Genomic DNA, 21,423 nt, shown 5'->3' with positions numbered 1-21,423 from the left:
CCCTGCGGAGAAAGCTCATTTCGGCCGCCTGTATCCGGGATCTTGCCCTTTCGGTCATGACCCAAAGTTCATGACCATAGGTGAGGGTCGGAACGTAGATTGATCAGTAAATCGAGAGCTTCGCCTTATGGCTCAGCTCCTTCTTCACCACAACGGATCGGTACATCGACCGCATTGCTGCAGAAGCTGCACCGATCCGCCTGTCAATCTCCCGTTCCATCCTTCGCTCACTCGTGAACAAGACCCCAAGATACTTGAACTCCTCCACTTGAGGCAGGAACTCTCCACCAACCTGAAGGGAACAAGCCACCCTTTTCCGACTGAGAACCATGGCCTCGGATTCGGAGGTGCTGATTCTCATCCCAGCCGCTTCACACTCGGCTGCAAACCGCCCCAGTGCACGCTGGAGGTCCTGGTTTGATGGGGCCAACAGGACAACATCGTCTGCAAAAAGCAGAGACGAGATCCTGTGGCCTAGAAATTCTGTCCATAAAAATAATGAACAGAACCAGTGACAAAGGGCAGCCCTGTCGGAGTCCAACATGCACTGGAAACAAGTCTGACTTACTGCCGGCGATGCGAACCAAGCTCCTGCTCCGGTCGTACAGGGACCAGACGGCCCTTAGCCTTCCTGTTGGATTCTAAAAGCTTATCTTGATTTGTATCTTAGTTACAATCATCATATTCACTTGAATGGTTGTTCTTATGTTATTAGCTTGTGACAACATACAACATACATATCATTTACTTTTTATCTGTTGATGAAAAATGTAAAATATTTCAACATGGTTCTCGTTATCAAATATTACTTTTTATTTAAATTTTGTCATAGTTTTTGTTAATGAAATTAATACTGGGTCCAAAAAAAGTAAAAATACCACTAACACTTTGCTGAATGTGCTTTGTTCAGACATGACACCTAGACATGACATAGCAGGCAAATTCCAGGGGTCATGTCTGAGAGGGGTCTAAGTCTCCGCTCCTCTCTCCTTTTTAATCAGGATTTGACAATGTGAAGGTTATAGGGTTTATCCTATAGAACCAAACATTTACAAAAAACAGAAAACCAAAGATGCATTAAATGCACTAGGTACAAAACTGAATATTATAACTGATGGTGCTTGTTTAAGAAAGAAGAAAGCGGTTTTCAAAGGCTCACTTATTGTTGAGTACTCCAGTTATTGTCAAAAGCTGTTACAGCTGGACAATTTCTCTGATGCCAAATACTGTATCTGTCTGAAATGTTTATTGATATTCTTGGAGTAGAGCGGGCAAGGTACTCACACAAACAAAGACAGAAAAAAAAGCTGAGACAATGCCCTTGTCAGCTCTATAGCCTTTTAACCTTTTTCTCTTCCTATGAGTACATATTTATTGAAAGCTATTAAGAACCACTGCAATTATTACTGAAAGCATGTCAAAATACACTCCAGCTGTGGTCATTAAAGACACAATGTAAACATGCTGGGAGGGTAAATTAATTCCTCTGGGGGTGCATGCAGCATGTCTGACATACAATAAAATATCTGCACAAAAGGAGACATGGAGGAATTTTTGGCTCTGACATTAAACATCAGCAGGCAAATGTCAACTAAACACACACACACACACAAACTTCCCTGTTCTATTTTCAGTACAGCTAGGTCTCCTGGCAGTGTGTGTGTGTGCAATGCAATACTTTTTTTGACAGATGCCTGCGGTTCTCTAGTTGCTCATGCTGCAATTTAAAGTATTGCATTATTATTGAGGGAATTACACGAATGACGTTTATGTGTGTTCCTCCACTGGACTCAGCCATCCAGTGTGTGTGACAGAGGAGGCAATTACCAACCATGTTTTCCATTTACACCATGTTTTATTTGCAATAACTGTCACCAGCCAAGCCTTGGCCTCCTTATCTGATTTTTATGAACATACTTGTAGGGATTATTGAGATTTATGAAAGCACTGCTGGGAAATGTGAAAGTGTTTGAAAGAAAATGAAAAAAGAAACAGTATAGGACAAAAAAATGCTAATATGCTCTGGAAAGCGGTGACACACTAACTGTAACACAAAGTGTGGAAGTTGAGAAAAAATACAGAGGTAAAAGATTATTAGACAGTGTTTCCATGATAGGCTTTTTCTAATCACACCATGCCTGAAGAGCTAAGAGGTTGCAGCCATCAACCTTTTCCACTGTTGGAATTTACCGGCCTGTAATGGAACTTACAGTATACACCTCATCCAGGGTTCTGCTTTTGTTTGCTGAACTCCACCCACTTTAGAAATGAGTTCTCTGAGCTAAACTTCAGTGCCCATAAGGGCGTAGTACTATATCAATTTCTAGGTTCTCAAGGGGGAAGGCGGTGGGTGCTAGCATAGTTATCACCAGTGATTGGTTAAAGGTCAGTGTTGTCACCTCTCAAATATTAGCGTAACAAGCATGGTGTCTACACTCATAATACTGGTTTAGCGGTAAAATGGGGACTTCAGTGAACTGACTGCAGGCAAAATGGCAAAGACGTCACATTTCTCCAAGTTTGTGTTCTGCTTGTGTAACACCTGTTTAATAAACTGCTAATATTTTCTTTGTTAGGGGCACATTTTGTTCCGCACTTCTTTAACAAGCATTATGATCACTGACTCTCTCTGCTCAGCTGTGTAGACAGGAGCTCATTCCCACCCTCATGTAAGCACGGAGAAAAACTGTAATGTAAAAGCAAAGCAGAATGGACAACATCAGCCCTTCAAGTTCCACTGGATTACATATATGCAAAACTCCAGGTTATGCCTTATTAAATGGTGGTGGCCATGGTGGAAAAACACGTTAAGTCTAGGAGGTATTGCATTTCTAACTAGAGAAGCAGTACATTATCAGAGTAAATTGTGCCTCAGAAAGCCATAACTCCACAGGCTGAACATCTCCTAGGCAGAGTTAACAGCCCAGGTGCCAGACTGAGTATTATGGGTAGGAGTGAGGTTGGCATCAGGGCTCTCTGGTCTGCCAAGGTGCAGTGACACCCAAGAAACTGCTGTCAGAGTCACTGAGCACAAGCTGGATGAGGGCAGCAGCCTCACCATCTGTTGTGCAACAGCCAAAGTCACCCTGTATGTAGGCTGTGTCTCTGAGTGAGAGAGTGTGTGGGGGAATGTGTCCATGCCAGTTTCGCAATGCATGTGTGTGATTGTGGGAATATCTTATATTCTGTGCTTGTTCGAACCCATCATTTGAGGGTGTCTGTGTATGTACAGATGCAGCCACTGAGAACTGTGCTTCCCAACTGAATGGCTTTCAGCTGCTGTGCAGCTGGTGTGCAGTTCCTATCAGCCTTCCAGGAGCCCCCCTTCTCCTGTTGATAAGGTGAGTATAGATTCCACAGTAAACACACCCGTTAAAAAGCTATTCCTTGATTTTCACGGTGTCACCACTAGATGGCAATTTGTTCTCAAAAACACAACGCCGAGCGTAACTGCCTGAAGTACTGTATTCACATGCAGAGTTGTATCTTTGTTTAAGCCATAGTTTATACAATAGAACTCTGACCACAATCCTTATCCAGGTACTGCACCAGATAAATAATTATTACGTGTTACAGTGGGTTTCATATTTCTAGTCAAAGACCCATTAAACATTGTTAACATGCTTAAGTTGTGTTAAGAAATAATAAGTAAAGTACGTATGCTAGAATGAAGAAAAAATTCTTTGTGAACATTTGAAATCTGATATATCACAACCCCGCAGTTATGTGGACTTTGTAAAATGATAATGTCAATACAGCCTCATTAAAACACAAGGGACAGAATGAGGGTTTAACGGCCGGGCATCAATGCACTGTCTTAACATACGGATTACTAGTTTATAGCCTATGCAACTAAACTGCTCTGATGCACAAATGGCACCTGTGAGTGTTTGCATGTTTTGTTCAAGCATAAATATAATGACACTGATAGTTCACAGTGACACAGTTTAGTGTCAGCTACAGACTCTGTTTACAAAAGACATGACAGAATGAAACTCAGATCATCCAGACTGACAAACTAGTGTATTCTCCAGGAGGGGCCATGGAGACGAACATAGGCATCATGAATAACCTGTTCTAAGCCTCCTTTGAAGTTATATGATGTTAACACTGGGGGAAATAAACAACTACAATACTTTGTGTTTTTATGGCATCACACACATGATGCCTACTTTGCACTCAAATATTCATCCTAAAATTCATTAAATCCCAGTAACATCGCTGTGTCCATCTTGATCACAACCGTTTTGTTCTTATTGGTTTCACTATGAAAAGTGTGAATCAGTGTGCAACAGCTCAGCTGTTTGTGTACAGAAAAACATTCAAGTCTGCAAAGTGAAGCAGGAGTTGACTGCAGTGACTACATTTCTGCAGGATTACATTTCAAAGTACGCACAAGAACGGCCTATGGCAGCGTAAATCTTGTTTTAACGAGAAACTTTTTTCATTATAACCAGATACTTTGTAAATTTTTACGAGATACTTTCATGTTATTAGAATGTACTGTGAAAGTCACTTTCGGCTTTTCCCGTTTAGGGGTCGCCACAGCGAATCGTCACACTGACAATTCGCATGTTGACATTTGGCACGTGTTTTACGCCAGATGCCCTTCCTGACGCAACCCTGATTCGAACCCGGGGTGCCACGGCGAGGGCGCTGCACCTTAACCACTAGCCTACCAGGGACATTATTACAATGTACTGTATTTTCTTGTTTTAATTTTCTCATAATAACACAACCCCTGCACAGCTTGGAGTGAGTACAGTGTGCACCTCATTCAGTTCAGACAGCTCTCTCTCATCAACACCCTCCATCTCCATGGTAATCCAACCCTGTTCCCTCCCCTCTACACCTATAGAGTTATAGAATTGTTAATTTTGGGGAATTAAAAATCATCCTTTATTTACTGCGAGTACAGAAACACAGCAACAGGGCCATGAACAGACATTCTGGAGGCTGATGCTTAAGTTCAGAAAAAGGTGTAGACATGTAGATTTACCTAAGTTGAATAACAATTAACTTGAAGTGCTTGAACAAAACTGAACATACATGAACACTACAGTTTACTTTGAAAAATTTTAACTACAAACTTTTTATGTTTTTAATACTCCCTACCATGAACTTGTCACCATTTCACTTTTTCCCATTCATATTTATTACCACATTAGAGCAAGAGCCTTGTTTTTTTTTCTGTACAAAAAACTGGGACAAACTCATCCATGTCTATTACTGACTGCTGCCTTCTCATGAGCCCTGGGAGCCTGCTGTTGGCGGGGGGTGGGGTTGGGCGTGGGGTTGGGCTTGTACTGGGGCCATTGCATGAGAGCTCTGGTGGATTCTCCAGCTGAGAACCAGCCAACTGGGAGCTCTGCTGTTACTATGATTTAAGTCAGGGGCAGTGCCTGCTTTGTGAAATAAAAACCATTACATAACGAACTAGTAGTGTAATGTAACACACCAAACGAAGCACTCTACCATGTGTGCACGCACACACACACACACACACACACACACACACACACACACTAAAGCTGTGCTGCATAGACACTGTTACACAGATCAAGCAAATAAACCTATGGAGGAACAAGAGCATAAAAACTGAAGTGATGAAAATACAAACACTATCTGCGGAGTGTGTCCAGAGCTAAACTAGCCTTCTCTACATTTCTCTCAAACACAACACCGTGACCACTGCTGCTGCCAGTGACACAAACTAGCTCACTGATGAGAGAGGCTGCTGAACTGAATGAGCTACAGAGCTTCTGCTCAAAGGCAGTGTTTCATTATGGTTATGTGTTGACTCACACTGCTTGGTTTAGAGAAAGCAAAACTTAAAAATGGCTTCAAATTAAATGTTAGTACAGATTTCAGAACCAAATTTGAGCTGCTGATGTGACAACATTGCTCACTGTGCTTCCACCATACTCTCTTAATCACCTTTTCCTGCTGCTGTAGTGTAGGAAAATGCAGGAAATACAATCTAATAATCAAAAACATTCACTACAAAATGTATCAGCCTTTGCAGTTTAGTTACATAGGCTATATAGGAACATAATTTTTAGAAGAGAGAGTGTGTCTTTTTGGCCAAGACTGGCCCTGAAATGCAGAAGTCAGAGGTACTATACAGAGAGTAACAGAGCCTGTTAGGGACTGTCTCTTTTCTATCGTGCTGAGTTGAAATTGTATTTTGGCTGGGAAAGACACAAAAATGTTTCAGTGCAGACAACATTATGAAAACAGAGACAGAGAAGGTGATGGACTGAAGAAGTTCAAGAGTAACTAAACTAAGTAAACCATATTTTTGTGCTGTACACATAATCATCAAGTGTTGTGTTTGCATATGATGTTGATACTGTATAGGCAGTTCATGTTGTGTGTAAAAACACCCCAAAGGTGCAGCTGTTAAAGAGGAATCTTTGGTTCTTTGTGGCAAAGCAGCGGTGAAAATATGAGGTTACAGTGGGGCAAATAAGTATTTGATACACTGCCGATTTTCCCACTTACAAAGATTGGACAGTTCTGTAATTGTCTGTAATTTTTATCGTAGGTACACCTCAACTGTGAGAAACAGAATCTACAAAAAAATTCCAGAAAATCACATTGTTAGATGTTTAAATCATTTATTTCCATTTTATTGCATGAAATAAGTATTTGATACAGTAAAAAAAACAGAACTTAATATTTGGTACCAAAACCTTTGTTTACAGTTACAGAGGTCAGATGTTTCCTTAGTTCTTGATCAGGTTTGCACACACTGCAGCAGGGATTTTGGCCCGCTCCACCATACAGGTCTTCTTACAGAGCCACTCCTTAGTTGCCCTGGCTGTGTGTTTGGGGCGATTGTCATGCTGGAAGACCCAGCCACGACCCATCTTCAATGCTCTTACTGAGGGAAGGAGGTTGTTGCCCAAAATCTCACGATACATGGCCCCTTCCATCCTCTCCTCAATACGGTGCAGTCGTCCTGTCCCCTCTGCAGAAGAGCACCCCCAAAGCATGATGTTTCCATCCCCATGCTTCATGGTTGGGATGGTGTTCTTGGGATTGTACTCATCCTTCTTCTTTCTCCAAACACGGCGAGTGTAGTTTATACCAAAAACTTCTATTTTGGTCTCATCTGACCACGTGACCTTCTCCCATGCCTCCTCTGGATCATCCAGATGGTCTTTGGCAAACTTTAGACGGGCCTGGAAATCTGCTGGCTTGAGCAGAGGGACTTTGCGTGCGCTGCAGGATTTTAAGCCATGACGGTGTAGTGTGTTACTAATGGTAACCGTTGAGACTGTGGTTCCAGCTCTCTTGAGGTCATTGACCAGGTCCTCCCGTGTAGTTCTAGGCTGATCACTCACCGTTCTAAGGATCACTGATACTCCACGAGGCGAGATCTTGCAAGAAGCCCTAGTCCAAAGGAGATTGACAGTCATCTTGAATTTCTTCCATTTTCTAATAATTGCGCCAACAGTTGTTGCCTTCTCACCAAGCTGTTTGCCTATTGTCCTGTAGCCCATCCCAGCCTTGTGCAGGTCTACAATTTTGTCCCTAGTGTCCTTAGACAGCTCTTTGGTCTTGCCCATAGTGGAGAAGTTGGATTCTGACAGACTGAGTGTGTGGACAGGTGTCTTTTATACAGGTAACGAGTTCAAACAGGTGCAATTAATACAGGCAATAAGTGGAGGATAGGAGGGCTTCTTAAAGACAAACTAACAGGTCTGTGAGAGCCAGAATTCTTGCTGGTTGGTAGGTGATCAAATACTTATTTCATGCAATAAAATGGAAATAAATTATTTAAAAATCTAACAATGTTATTTTCTGGAATATTTTTGTAGGTTCTGTCTCTCACAGTTGAGGTGTACCTACGATGAAAATTACAGATCTGTCCATTTGCTGTAATTGGGAAAACTTGAAAAATCGGCGGAGTATCAAATACTTATTTGCCCCACTGTATGTGATGACTGGTAACTGACCACTTCTCGAGGCAGCAGGGAGTCCTCCTGGCGAATAACCATTAGGTTCACAGTCCCACCCATGGGTGTTGCTCGTAGCAGGGCCACCACCTCTTCCTGAGTCTTACCATTAAGATCCACCCCATTAACCTGCAGATACACAATTAAGGACATATTTGCCAAGGTTTTGTGGCTCAGGTTTTGTAACAGTAAAGTTGTGTGTTGATATTTTCTAAGGAGTCACAATGGGGTTTTGTGTCAGAGAAAAAGAAAGAAAGTGGCACCGCTGGAATCTGCACATTTGCTCATACAATATATATTTTAAGGTGTTCCCATTCAAGGGTGCAAAAATAAGGGAGGAGAGAATGAAAATTTATACAAATGCCATCAGTGCCATCAGTTGTTTATTCTCCATTGCTGCTGAAACACTGAAATTTCCCCATTGAGGGATCAATAAAGTACCTACCTACCTACCTACCAAATAAACAATGATGTGACTAGCAGAAGACACTGCTCTGAAATATGTTTGTTTTCTTCAATCATATTAAAGTTCAGTTGCTATAAATGTACACTTTCTTCTAAACTCCCTCCTGGTTCATATGAACACAATACAGGCAGCAGTTCTTTATAAGCGGCCATGTATTCAAATTAACATTGCCGCAATTGTGTTCATTTACAACATCAGTATTGGCGAATATGCAGCTAAACTGAAAACCTGCTCTGCTGCAGTATTTGGTGCAGCTGAAGGTGATTTGCAACAGGTTTAATAAATCCCTCTCTTAGTTTCTGAAATAGCATACAGTCTCACAAGGTGAGACCACATAATGGTTAGAGGTTCTTCAAAGCGCTGCCCCACCTCCAGCAGCCGGTCTCCAGCTTTCAGTCGGCCATCTTGGATGGCGGCCCCCCGAGGAAGGATGTTTTTGACATAAATGGGAGCACTGCCACCAATCGGGATGTCTCTGGATGTGATGCTGAACCCAAGTCCCTCTGGACCTAGGAAAACAAATGAACATTTTTTAAAACTGTTTATAGTTTTTTTCTTTTCTTCTTCCTAAAAATAGGTCAAACGTCAAAGGTTTACCACATAACATCCTGTTAGATATTAGTAATTGTTAGACCTTAATGTGTTAGTAATGCAATTTATTAAGATTCAAAGTCTGCTTTAGTCTGTTCTGTTTCAATGTTAGCAGACAGAGTGTTGATTCTGAAAAGTGAACCATGGCACCAATTGTTTTCTTGTATTAAATCTTGTGTTAGAATGTTATGTCTGAATGAATGTCTTTGTTACGCACCACGTGACAACTTACTTATGCCTTTCCTCATGTCAAAAATAACACTGTCACTAGATGTCACCAAGCTATAGCACCTAACAGGACAGTCTCTTATGACCATGTAAAGAGGGGGACATAAATAACATGCATGTTTTTATGTTTTATAACACGTTTCAACACTGCCACATGATTTTATAAATGTACAGTAATAAGCAGCATTAACAGCAACAAACACTTCAAAAAATGCAAAATAAGCAGTATAAACAGCAGTAAACAATGCAGACAGACAAAGGAATGCTCATTGTGAAATGAGATAAGTAGGAATATGTAGCCCTGTGGAAGAGCTACATGCCTTTTTAATGCGCAGGGAGTGGTGCAGCTAAATTCAATAAGTGAATCTGAGAAACACTTCAGATATCAGCTGTGCAAAGCCCTTTACCTTAGGTTTTAAGACTGACCTTTAAGGTTCATTAAATGAATTTGAATTGGTGGTCAGAAAGAAATAGGCAAATACAAAAATGATAAATAAGAGGATTGCCAAATCAAAAATAAATAAGAGAGCTGACCTTTACTGCTGACCACACCCAAATTTGACAACTGTCAGATGAAGAATGAGGTAAACCAAGTAAACAGTATTAATTGGGTTATTCGTTGACAGTATATTTAAAAATTGAACAGCACTGCTACATAATGCTGTTAGACAACTCATAAAGAGCAGCGTTCAGAGAGATAGATTCCACCATGCATAACCTAGCTAGGTGTGCTTCTGGTAAAGTGAGAAACTTGCATTATGTGGTTTCAGTTTAGGCCTTTCTGGTGACAACAGTGATTAGTATTCATGTGAAAGTGGCTGCTCATTCCTGTCAGAACCTCTGATGGCTCATCATGACCTACTTTTCCCAGTATGTCTCTCTAGCAGTCTGCTGAACTGTTTGTCAACTTGCTGACAGTGACGGTGGTGATGAGTCAGAAAGAAAAAGATGCATGATGGCAACTTTCTCATGGCTTCTGCACACAAAATAACTTTCACAAAGGTGAGGAAGAGGTTTCTTATAAATTCAGAAAGTTGAGCTTTTGAGGATAATGATGTGCTGCGATCTCTCCATCAATGCAGCACAAAGCTGTCATATCTGTCCTTGTAAATGTTTAATGTTAAATCTGCAGTGTCAAACTTTTAATAGAAGGTTACACAGGCTACCATCAGTACCAGGTGCTATACTCAAAATGAAACTGTAAATATAGAATTAAAAAACAAATGATGCCAATTTCAATTCTAACTAAATAAGTGACTGATTTTACAGATGTCAAAATAAAGTTTTGTCGATCCTACTTCATGACCTATGACATCACAATGGCAGTTTCATGTCTGAACAAGCTGAATATTATGGTGCCCCCTTCAAAACCTCTACATCAAGGTCTTTATTCAACTTTCCACAGTGACCTCCCTCCCATGCCAGTCCCTCTACTATCCCTATTCCTGCACACAGCCTAATGAACAGAATCCAACTCCTGCCCATAATAAGATCCCATTGTTAATGGTTTCCAATCAGGCAATTAGGACAATCCATCTCTAATAGGCCTGCATTAATTAACCATTGATGTCTTTATTATGAGTAACAGAAGACTGGGGTAAAAGTAATTGTATCTTGTTTGGATTAGTTAGATTTCTGGATCCAGTAAGCCAATTAAACAGCACATGTGAGGAGAGACTGTGACACATTAGAGCAACTGTGTATATCCTTTTTGACTGCAGTATTTGATTAAGGCATTCTTGTTAATTCGCCATGCAAGATCTGCCCCTATCACTTGGAACCCAGTACCATTTAATGCTGAATCACTTCAATTACAATGAGTCAACAACAAAGCTGCTGAGGCCTGTCTAAAAGTAGATCAGCAGTCTGATAGTAATCAAATGGAACTGTCAGAAATGATTACAGATGCACATTTCCCTTGGCAGATTTTAGTGTTCAGTTGAATTTTCAATTCAGCAACATTCCAATAATAATTCATTTCCAATAAAGGTTTACACATGAACTGAAGTATAGAATCCAGCACATCCATTTCAGTAAGCCTATTTAAATTTAACAATGAACAACAATCTTATTTCTGTCACTTGGGCAAGAGCATACTTTTGAGAATTATGAGTGGTCTTGCATTAGACCGTAAATCAACGTGGTTAGTGAAAATAAATTAAACTACTGGCATCGGTCTCCTGCTGGAGCTCAACCAGCATCTTCCTGGCTTGGTTTCACTAAAATGAGAGGGTTCTGTGTAAACAAAAAAAAGAGGAACTTTATCCCAATATAAACAAATAAATATAACTTGCACTGCAGCTCCACACTGTATAAGAATTCAGAACCTTCGATTCTGTGACTGCGTTTCCCCAGAGGGTGTTGAATTTAGCCCGCACTGCTGCCCTCGCTTGCTTCACTATTCCCTGAAGCTCGTTGCTCCGGCCTCGGTGACAGCTTTCAACTAAACATCTGCTCAATCCAACAGAAAAAAAGGATTTATAAAAGATTTTAAAAGAAGAAAGAGAGTGGGGAAACAACCTCAGCACTGTTTTTTTCTCAACCAAATGCTTGGCAATACATGTAGAAATAGCGAAGTGACGAAAATGCAATGGTCCCTCGCAGTAAACGCACTATGAACACATACAGCTGCTCCAGTATCAAGTTTTGATTTTATCAAAGGCTTCTATCAGGTAACAGGCTGAATGCTGAATCTCATTTTAGCCACAACACCGTAGTGATGAAGTCCAAATGCATAAAAAATATAAAAGTAAAAAAATAAATTCTGCTTTCACAAAAAGGCTGATCAATATTTGTATAAGCAAAGTTCAGAAGAAAGAAGATAATTCTGAAATTTTCCTGAGAGATTTATGTTTGTTTTATGTCTCCCTCAATACAGACGATGTGGTGGCCCTTTGTTCCCTTTGTCTCACTGAGGAGTGGTGACAGACAGTCAAACTATTCAGTTTTTCTTGCCACCTGTTAATTTTACTCACATCATTAATTTGATTACTATTCTCATTATTCTCATTTCATGTATCTGCAGGTTCTTACCTTTCTTCAGGTGCATGTTAAATCTGCGGCCTTTTTTCTTTACATAGGAGCCAGTGGATGTGTTTGTGCTTATCCTCCTTTGCAGGGAGGGGGAAGAGGCTGATGCAGTCCTGGAGACCAAGATGTGAGGTAACATGACATACCGTTGGCCCGGATCTGGGGTGCTTCTTGCCAAAGGGCTCTGGTGGCTACAAGACAGAAATCAAGGTTTAAGGCAATATGGTGGAAAGGAAAACTAGTTTAGTTCCTTTGACATTTCCGGTTTGTCGTGTTTGGCTGAACAACATTCAGCCATTCAGTGACACTTTTTTGATGCATGTGCCATTTGAATATCTTTTCACCAAACAAATTGTTGTTGGGGGTGCCAAAAGGGCAAGACAACTTTTATACAGAAACAAAAGGAGTATCAAACCCACTTGAGTTTGAGGTCAGATTGTGTTCCAGACTTGGACACCAGTGCCCCCACCAGACTGGACCTGTCCCTCGGCTGCTCAAAGTCCTGACTAAAGCGGACTCTGTAGGACTGGGGAGGGCTGAGCTCACTCTGTGCTGACAGCAGTTCATACTCCCTCTTCATGGCCGCAGGGACCACGTGAAAAAGGATGACCTTGGAACGCATCGCCTGCCTGAAAATGTTCTGGGCTCTGAAAGTGATAGAGAGAGAGTGAGAGTGTGAAGGCCATGCCTAATCATTAACAGAGATTTAACAACGTACTGTATATAGAAGGGTAAAAGATGCATTGAAAGGCAATAAGAAGAGTTGAGTTAGGCTACTCACTGTGTAACAGCAGAGAACAGAAAATATATTGTCTACATTGACCAGCATCAAGAATGGAAAGAGATGGGGAGGGTGAATGTAGAATAAGTGCTGAAATATGATACAGTATATTGTGTGTTCTATGTTATGCCAGGGAGCTGTAGAATGTCTAAGTTTGCCTACACTATGGTCGTCTCCATGTTTGTGTGTGGTGAGAGTTGAATGGACATGAGTTGACTCAACAATCAAATCAGAAATGATGCATCACAACATCAATTCAGACAATGAGGTTCCAGTCTATGTACTGTAGACACACACTTCATTCCTTACATACAAAATGAACAAAACACACACAGGGTCTTGTGAAAGTTTTGAGGCCAAGTAAGCTAAGGCAAGAGCTCAACATCATTCCCAGACACAAGAATTGTTTAGTATGGTTTGCCAACAGCACTTAGCATATAGACTTGATTGCCAGAGCAGGCAAAGCAGCAACATATGGGCACAGAGGATAGTGGATGTCAGGATCCCAAAAACCCCAACTCTTGTTTCCAGACCTCCATTGCCACACCAATAACACTATGCCGAGTCCATCAAAATGACAGCCACTTGGTTGTTTCTACCACAACAAACAGCATTTCGTTTGCATGCCGATCCAAGGCGCTCCTGTGGGATTTGGTTTCTCCCATCATTATTCTTGTGGTAATTTACAAAAATCACTCACATTTGCACACTGAGGGATGATGACTGAGTAAGTATGTTGTGTGCAAATGCTCCCACATGCACATATACAGTGCCACCGCTTCAGCAATCAGCCTCCACACAGGCCTGATTGAATAATAAATTACCCCATCTATGCATCATTACATTCAGTTAGATTAAGCACCTTCAAAGTATTTACCCATGCAAAACAATCCAAAGAGATTAGACTATGACTTTAAATTGTCATTCTGTGAGGTACACAATAAAGGGGTGGAGGAGGTGATGAGCGAGCAAGAGGGACAGACAGAGATGAAAGTTTTAGCTCCTACACATAATTTTATGGCAAAAACATCATATGCATTTGCAGTGGATAATGGTGAGGAGTGTGTGTTTGTGTGCAGTACTACAAAACATAACTCTCTTGTGAGTTTGGTTCAAAGGCCTCTTCACAAAAGAAAGGCTGGGACTGAACTGAGATGTTTACTAATGACAATAACATTATTTTAAAAAGGAAAGGGGGAAAAAAAGTTTGTACAGAGTCTAATGAACAAATTACCATAATGTTAGGTAAGGTAACTGACAGTCTAGAGTTTTCCAAGGACATGAAGAGCTTGTCTTATCTTTGCCAAAATCAGTTATAAACTATTTGACATGCTTTGATTAAAACACATTTTGATAGTGATACTTTTTCAGGAACAAATGGGTAGTTTGTGACTCTACTTCTGAATGCAGAGTGGTTAAGATTACTATGTCCATCCCAGTATGACTGTAAGCTTGACCCTTGTTAGCAGAAATTTAGGTTATTTCTTTCTGTGGAGGAGTGAATGATAAGGGAGAGAGCCAATCAGACCGTCTCCATATGCTGCCTCCAGAATCCAGCCTGGAGGAAAAGCAATCTATTTCTTAACCTGGCACACACACATGCAAACACACCCAGACACACGCTGGTTGTAGATAAGACTTTACAGCTTCATGTCAATGCATCAGAGCATGTGTAAGTATGTGTGAGGGCTCACACATGCAGGCCATGTGAATGTGAGAAAGAAGGGTTGCTTTGGATAAATTATTTTACTTTCATTCAGCTTCAGGAAGTGAAGGTAAGCAGTGTACTGAAAGAATCAAAAGAAAAGTGTCAGTGGTTTCACATCAGAAGGCAAAGCAGTCATGAAGGACTGGGGGCTCCCTGACATTTATTACAGGGAGGCCAACAAGTCAGCAATAATTCCATTTTATTGTGCATTTGTGACATGTCTTCTTGCGGTTTGGGCTACACTTATTAACAGCAACACTATTTACTGTCATTGCACTCAGTGGCCAACATAGTGCTCTCACTGTATCACACAGTAGAGAGTGCTCCAGGATAACACTGCATGTGTCCTAGCCTTGCAATGAACAGAAATTTAAATCAGCATGGCATTCCTCACACCTCACAACAAGAGAAGAAACTGAAATTATTTGAAAATCTAGTGGAAGTAGAAATATTAGAATTTACAAAATGGAAAAATAACCATCGACTACATGTAAAACAATACAGCATTAAAAAAAATGTTCGTCAATATAGGGCCAACTTCGGAACTTACTGTTCGAAGCGCAGATCGCAAATGTTGGCCCGATTTATCCTGACTATGCAGTCGTTCTCCTGGAAGAGACGCTCTTGTTCCGCTTTGCCCCCCGGCTCCAGGCGTGTCACTAGCAGGCCCTGAGTCCTTGATCACAAAATGATCACAAAACAGGTCACATTTTGGACATGTACCATTTCAATCACAACACACACTGTCACTAATCAGTACACTGAACAGCAGGCAGCAAGTTGCAAGCCCTGTACCTTGCATCCTTACATTTAAAAAAGTAGTGGCTCCATATAGAACAGAAGGAATATGTAAGAGTGGAAGAAGTGAGTATTAATGATACAGTAAGTTGGGTGGTATTTGTAATAGTAATTTATTTATAATTCATTTAAGTTACAGTTTCTATCAGTTGTTACTGTAGTAATATGCCTAGGGGTGTATAATAAATGAATCAACAGTCAATCAAGAAAGTACAAGTCCATTTTTATGTGGGCTTCATCAGTGAACAAGTCTAAACGATCATAAAATATTCTAATTCAGTTCCTATTTTAAATAGTTCTATTTTTGTGTTCTACTCTTAACTTTTAAAATTTGAACTTAACAGCTTCAGGAAGTGAAGGTAAGCAGTGTACTGAAAGAATCAAAAGAAAAGTGTCAGTGGTTTCACATCAGAAGGCAAAGCAGTCATGAAGGACTGGGGGCTCCCTGACATTTATTACAGGGAGGCCAACAAGTCAGCAATAATTCCATTTTATTGTGCATTTGTGACATGTCTTCTTGCGGTTTGGGCTACACTTATTAACAGCAACACTATTTACTGTCATTGCACTCAGTGGCCAACATAGTGCTCTCACTGTATCACACAGTAGAGAGTGCTCCAGGATAACACTGCATGTGTCCTAGCCTTGCAATGAACAGAAATTTAAATCAGCATGGCATTCCTCACACCTCACAACAAGAGAAGAAACTGAAATTATTTGAAAATCTAGTGGAAGTAGAAATATTAGAATTTACAAAATGGAAAAATAACCATCGACTACATGTAAAACAATACAGCATTAAAAAAAATGTTCGTCAATATAGGGCCAACTTCGGAACTTACTGTTCGAAGCGCAGATCGCAAATGTTGGCCCGATTTATCCTGACTATGCAGTCGTTCTCCTGGAAGAGACGCTCTTGTTCCGCTTTGCCCCCCGGCTCCAGGCGTGTCACTAGCAGGCCCTGAGTCCTTGATCACAAAATGATCACAAAACAGGTCACATTTTGGACATGTACCATTTCAATCACAACACACACTGTCACTAATCAGTACACTGAACAGCAGGCAGCAAGTTGCAAGCCCTGTACCTTGCATCCTTACATTTAAAAAAGTAGTGGCTCCATATAGAACAGAAGGAATATGTAAGAGTGGAAGAAGTGAGTATTAATGATACAGTAAGTTGGGTGGTATTTGTAATAGTAATTTATTTATAATTCATTTAAGTTACAGTTTCTATCAGTTGTTACTGTAGTAATATGCCTAGGGGTGTATAATAAATGAATCAACAGTCAATCAAGAAAGTACAAGTCCATTTTTATGTGGGCTTCATCAGTGAACAAGTCTAAACGATCATAAAATATTCTAATTCAGTTCCTATTTTAAATAGTTCTATTTTTGTGTTCTACTCTTAACTTTTAAAATTTGAACTTAAGCTTTTATAACGACCTGCATGTCACTGCAGCCTAGAGAAGCACTGCATTGCTAACTTGATATTAAGGCGTCATCTGGCCCTCTGTCCTCCAATCTGTCTGCCTCGCTGTGGGCAGGTCCGACAGAATGACAGGGTAGGTTGTCTTAAGTAATCCAGAGCAACAGCTACGAAATCAGCTTAAGTCTTCTGGGGAAATGCTGCAGTTGACTTCAGTAGAGCTTAAGATGACATACGGCACTGCTGTAAGAAATACCCAAACAGCTCCACAGCAATGCCATCTCAGCAGTCCTTTCAAAGGAAGACACATTTACCTTGAAATACCCCCCACCCCCCCAAATAAATACAACAGTGAGCTCCTTAGTTAGGCCCTGAGGATAACGATATCTGATGTGCACTACAAACTCCATTCGTCTCTAAGGCACCAGATGCCTGAGGAAACAAGTAGACTGAGTGCAAACACTGGGTGACCTTACATAAGCTGACAAAAAGTTTGGTTTCTTACTTTTGGGAAATTAAAAATAATGAAGAAATACTGTATATCAGAGCCAAAAAAACAACTAAAATGTAAAAAGATACAGAACCTTCACTGCAATCGATGGCTTATCTGTGGTAGGGATAAGCTGTGAGTTTTTCATTATTCTCTGTTATTTCCTATGATTTCACTAAACACATTAACAGCAGCACATTTAAATTGTGACCCTGTTTTCTGCAGATGTCAAGGGCAGTTTTGCAGAGCTCTTTAGCATTTCAGCCAAACAGGGGCACTTTCAGAACATTATTCTAATTGGCTGCATAATGTGGACATCCACGCTCACACCTCAGACCAATCTCAGCTCCTCAGTGGGGGTAAGTGGTTCACTATTAACTTGAAATTAAAGATCATGAAAGGCCCTTCCCTCTCCCTCAGTGTCTGAGCCAGCCTTGCCAGTAAGTGTGCTGAACAAAGAATAACTGCATGTATTGTGAAAGCTGCCATGATTGTGTCTTATCTCCATCAGTGTTTGCAGCTTGAAAACAAAGTAGTGTGCATGGAGATTACACCAAGGAAACAATCTAATGGTTTCTGATCTGGTGGAGGACCAGAGACAGTAGATGAAGGAGTTTTGTTTGATCCCTGATCAGTATTCAAAGCAGCAGAAGTAAGGATTAGAGATAAAGCGGCATCTTTCAGGGATTTGAAGAAGATGACGATTTCATAAAAATACAATTATTAAGAGTGTAATGCATCGCCACCATCTCAATTCCTTATCATCTCACTGATGGGATTTTTGTACATAAGAATCAGTTACCTGGGGATAGCAGGACAGCTAAAGCAAAATCTAAATAGCATTCTCATTGGGTGTATTCATTAGGTATCGGATATAAATGAAAACACAAAATGAAAATTTTCTGCTGACTCTGGAGAAAAATAGAAGGCTTACTAAATCCTAGAACACAAGAATCAGCATTGTACTATGGCTTTACTCCAACTTGTAGCTGGGCACCAGTGCTGAGAAATGATTTGAAGGAGGCCACCTGCTCACATCCACTGCCTGAAATCAAATAATAATCCAATCAGGATCCATTTATGCACGGCAATTATGTACGCAGTTTGTTTACAATTGAAACTGGTCATGAATGAGAAGTTCATTAAGCAAAGAATGCATCTGCGAGGGTTTGTGTTTGTGTGTGTGGAGACATACGGAATATGTATGTGTGCATACAGCACTCAAGGTAGATTAGCACTGTTCACTAACTCTTGACAATAAGAGGCTGTGATGAACACACACCCCTCAGAGAAACCTGATACTGTTCTTCAATTGCATAAGGGTAAATTAATGTTCAGGTAAGGCTCTGTGCGTGTGTGTGTGTGCACTCGCCTGGCATTCCTCGCACTGTAGGAATTGAAACTGGTTTACAAACTCACATTGTGGGGACTCGACCTTCCTTGTGGTGACCATATGCTGGTCCCCAGGAAAATCACTGAATTTTAGGGTGACAACTTGGTTTAAGGTTATTGTAAGGGTTATTCAGTTGAATTCAATTCTGTTTGTATAGTGCCAAATACAACAAATTCAGAGAGAGAGAGAGTGATAAAGGTACTCTCTGCTGAAGTCATAAAGTCTCTAAGCTCTCTCCTGCCACTGTCTTCCCCTCTTGCTAGGATCTAACTTGATGTCAGTGTGCTGAAGCAGAATGCATGCAGTCGATGCTGGAGTGCCTGCAGCTCCTTATTTGCTGTCTGGTTTTGCTGCACGTCTGACCCCTGTGGCCCTGGTCTAGACACTAATGACAGCCCACTGAGCCTAAAGCCTCTCCTTGCTACAGGAAAGAGCTGGGTGAGGCCATTAGCATTATATCCTTGACCAGACGTTAAGTCTCATCATGTCTGACGTTAACCGAAAGCTCTAATAGCTATTAGTGCCGACCTTAGCTGATGGAGAAGGAATTTACTGGTCATGCAGCACTGCTCATTAAATTTTTATAAACCCTTTATTTTGTTTGGTGCCACTCATCATGAGTCATTATTTTTATAGTCAGTCGCAGGATAACGCAAAGTGCCACAGCTTGTTAGAGAGTCAATCACATGAGGTCAAAGCTAAATACAGTGTCACACTTCTAAACAATAATGGGATTAGTGTCTAAAGATACTGACATATAGCAGTCTTCTTTCTCAAATGTCATCCCATTTCATTTTGTTCTTTTTATCTCATCCTCCAGCTTCCCTATTCGCACTGTAAAAAACTGTTACAAGTTATAAGGCCTTAAAAACTTCAATTATCAGCAAGTAATATACAAATTAATATCTTGCTCACAAAACAAATTGCCTCTTACTTCATCAAATGTGAATGTGTCCTGATAAGTTTGACTCTTATTCTGTGATTCATTACAAACTGAGAAACATCTGTAAACCTGTGTGAGTTCATTGAAGAATACAGGAATACAAAGTGTGCCATTTAATGTATTCTGTCAAAAGCCATGTTAGACAAACTTGTTTCATAAACTCAGTTTAACATAAAATCAGAAGTTCACTTGACTAAATGTCTTGGGGGTCATATTGAAGAATAATAATCTTGGGATTACCGAAACTGCTGTCATGCTAGACATGATGTCTTTTTTTATGTCATTTGTAAATTGTAATTGTAAGTTAATTTAACTTTGAGTAAAATAACAAGTAAAAATTCTGAATTGTGACAATGTAACTTAATGTTATTTATTCGGCTCTGATCAAAGAAAAATGAAAAAATAAACAAGAAGGTTGAACTGAAAATCTAGAGTATTAAGCTTAATTACCTAAACTTTTGAGGTTTCTCAGCTTTTTTTTAATATTGTGAGTAGTTTACCCTGGTGGTGTGCCAGGCGTGCATCAGTGATCTGTGTTATATACAACCTTTTAGTTTGATTACATCTGGCCACTTCCTCTGTACTTTTTTTTCTGGAATAACCATAAACTGGGAAGCATTGCACCTTGCCCCCTGTCACTGAGACTTCTCAACAATTAAAAAAAGGCAAAAGGAAGCAGTCTGAATCAACTTCAGAACAGAGCAAACTCTAGCAAAGATTTCTGCATTAATGAACATATTACTGAACATGACCTGAACTGGTTTGGTGTGAATGCACCAGTCACGCTAAAGGAAGCCTGTCCTCCAAACTGCTGTATGCTTTATGCTTTATGTGTGCTATACTTCCTCTCTTTCATGCAGTGAGGGAAGGAAAGGTGGCAGGAACAGCTGTGATATTTTCTGATACACTAAAGGATAGAGATGTTGACCTTGGAGCTTGGTCTGCTTTTGAGTATAGTGCAGTAATGCTGCAATGCCACCCATCCCTTTTAGCAGTTACAACACTCTGTTTCTCCATTTTGTAACTGAATATTCTGAATTTATCTCATGCAAATTATATAGCTGTATTTAATTAAGGGGCTATAATATACATGTTGACAATAAGGCAGATTCTAATTAAATAATTGTATGTATTTTAAACAATGTGAAACCTACTCATAGCTCAGATCACACTTGTCTAGTTGTATGAAATGTTGTTGGTATAAGCATCTCTTTGTCAAATGTTGTTGGCCTGGCTCTCTCACACCATCACTGTGTATTTTATAAAACATCTTATTGTACACTATCAACTTCTGTGTGCCAAGTATTTTAAAAATTCTGTCAAAAATGTCACTAAAGTGCATCCAGTTCTCTCTTGGAGTGATACAGAGGAACTATTGCACACTTTGATATTCACCAGACTGGACTATAGTAATACTCACCCCTCTGATCTACCTAAAAAGTTATAAATCAGTTATAATTGGTTCAGAACTCTGCTGCCTGAAGGCTGATAAAGACCAGAAGGAGAGAAAACATGTTTTAATTCCTTATTGTGGTTGCCTGTCAGTTTCCATATTGATTTTAAAATTCCTTGAGTTGTCTTTAAAGCATTTCATGGTCTTGCA

The 21,423-nt window shown here is 40.3% G+C and overlaps 1 protein-coding gene across 1 annotated transcript in view; it reads right to left on the bottom strand.

Moving 5' to 3' along the window:
* LOC109965141 (partitioning defective 3 homolog) overlaps positions 1 to 21,423 on the bottom strand; it is a 428,297-nt gene that overhangs the window by 235,895 nt on the left and 170,979 nt on the right. Inside the window, exons 8-13 of the mRNA XM_020608934.1 lie at positions 16,409 to 16,534; positions 15,319 to 15,444; positions 12,699 to 12,926; positions 12,283 to 12,470; positions 8,800 to 8,939; positions 7,965 to 8,093 (exon numbers count right to left, since the gene is read on the bottom strand). Coding sequence (XP_020464590.1) covers positions 7,965 to 8,093; positions 8,800 to 8,939; positions 12,283 to 12,470; positions 12,699 to 12,926; positions 15,319 to 15,444; positions 16,409 to 16,534 — 937 coding nt within the window. The remainder of the gene's footprint in view (positions 1 to 7,964; positions 8,094 to 8,799; positions 8,940 to 12,282; positions 12,471 to 12,698; positions 12,927 to 15,318; positions 15,445 to 16,408; positions 16,535 to 21,423) is intronic.

Source organism: Monopterus albus, unplaced genomic scaffold, assembly GCF_001952655.1.
Source record: "Monopterus albus unplaced genomic scaffold, M_albus_1.0 scaffold96.1, whole genome shotgun sequence".
NCBI lineage: Eukaryota > Metazoa > Chordata > Actinopteri > Synbranchiformes > Synbranchidae > Monopterus > Monopterus albus.
This window is presented reverse-complemented; position numbering and strand designations above follow the sequence as displayed.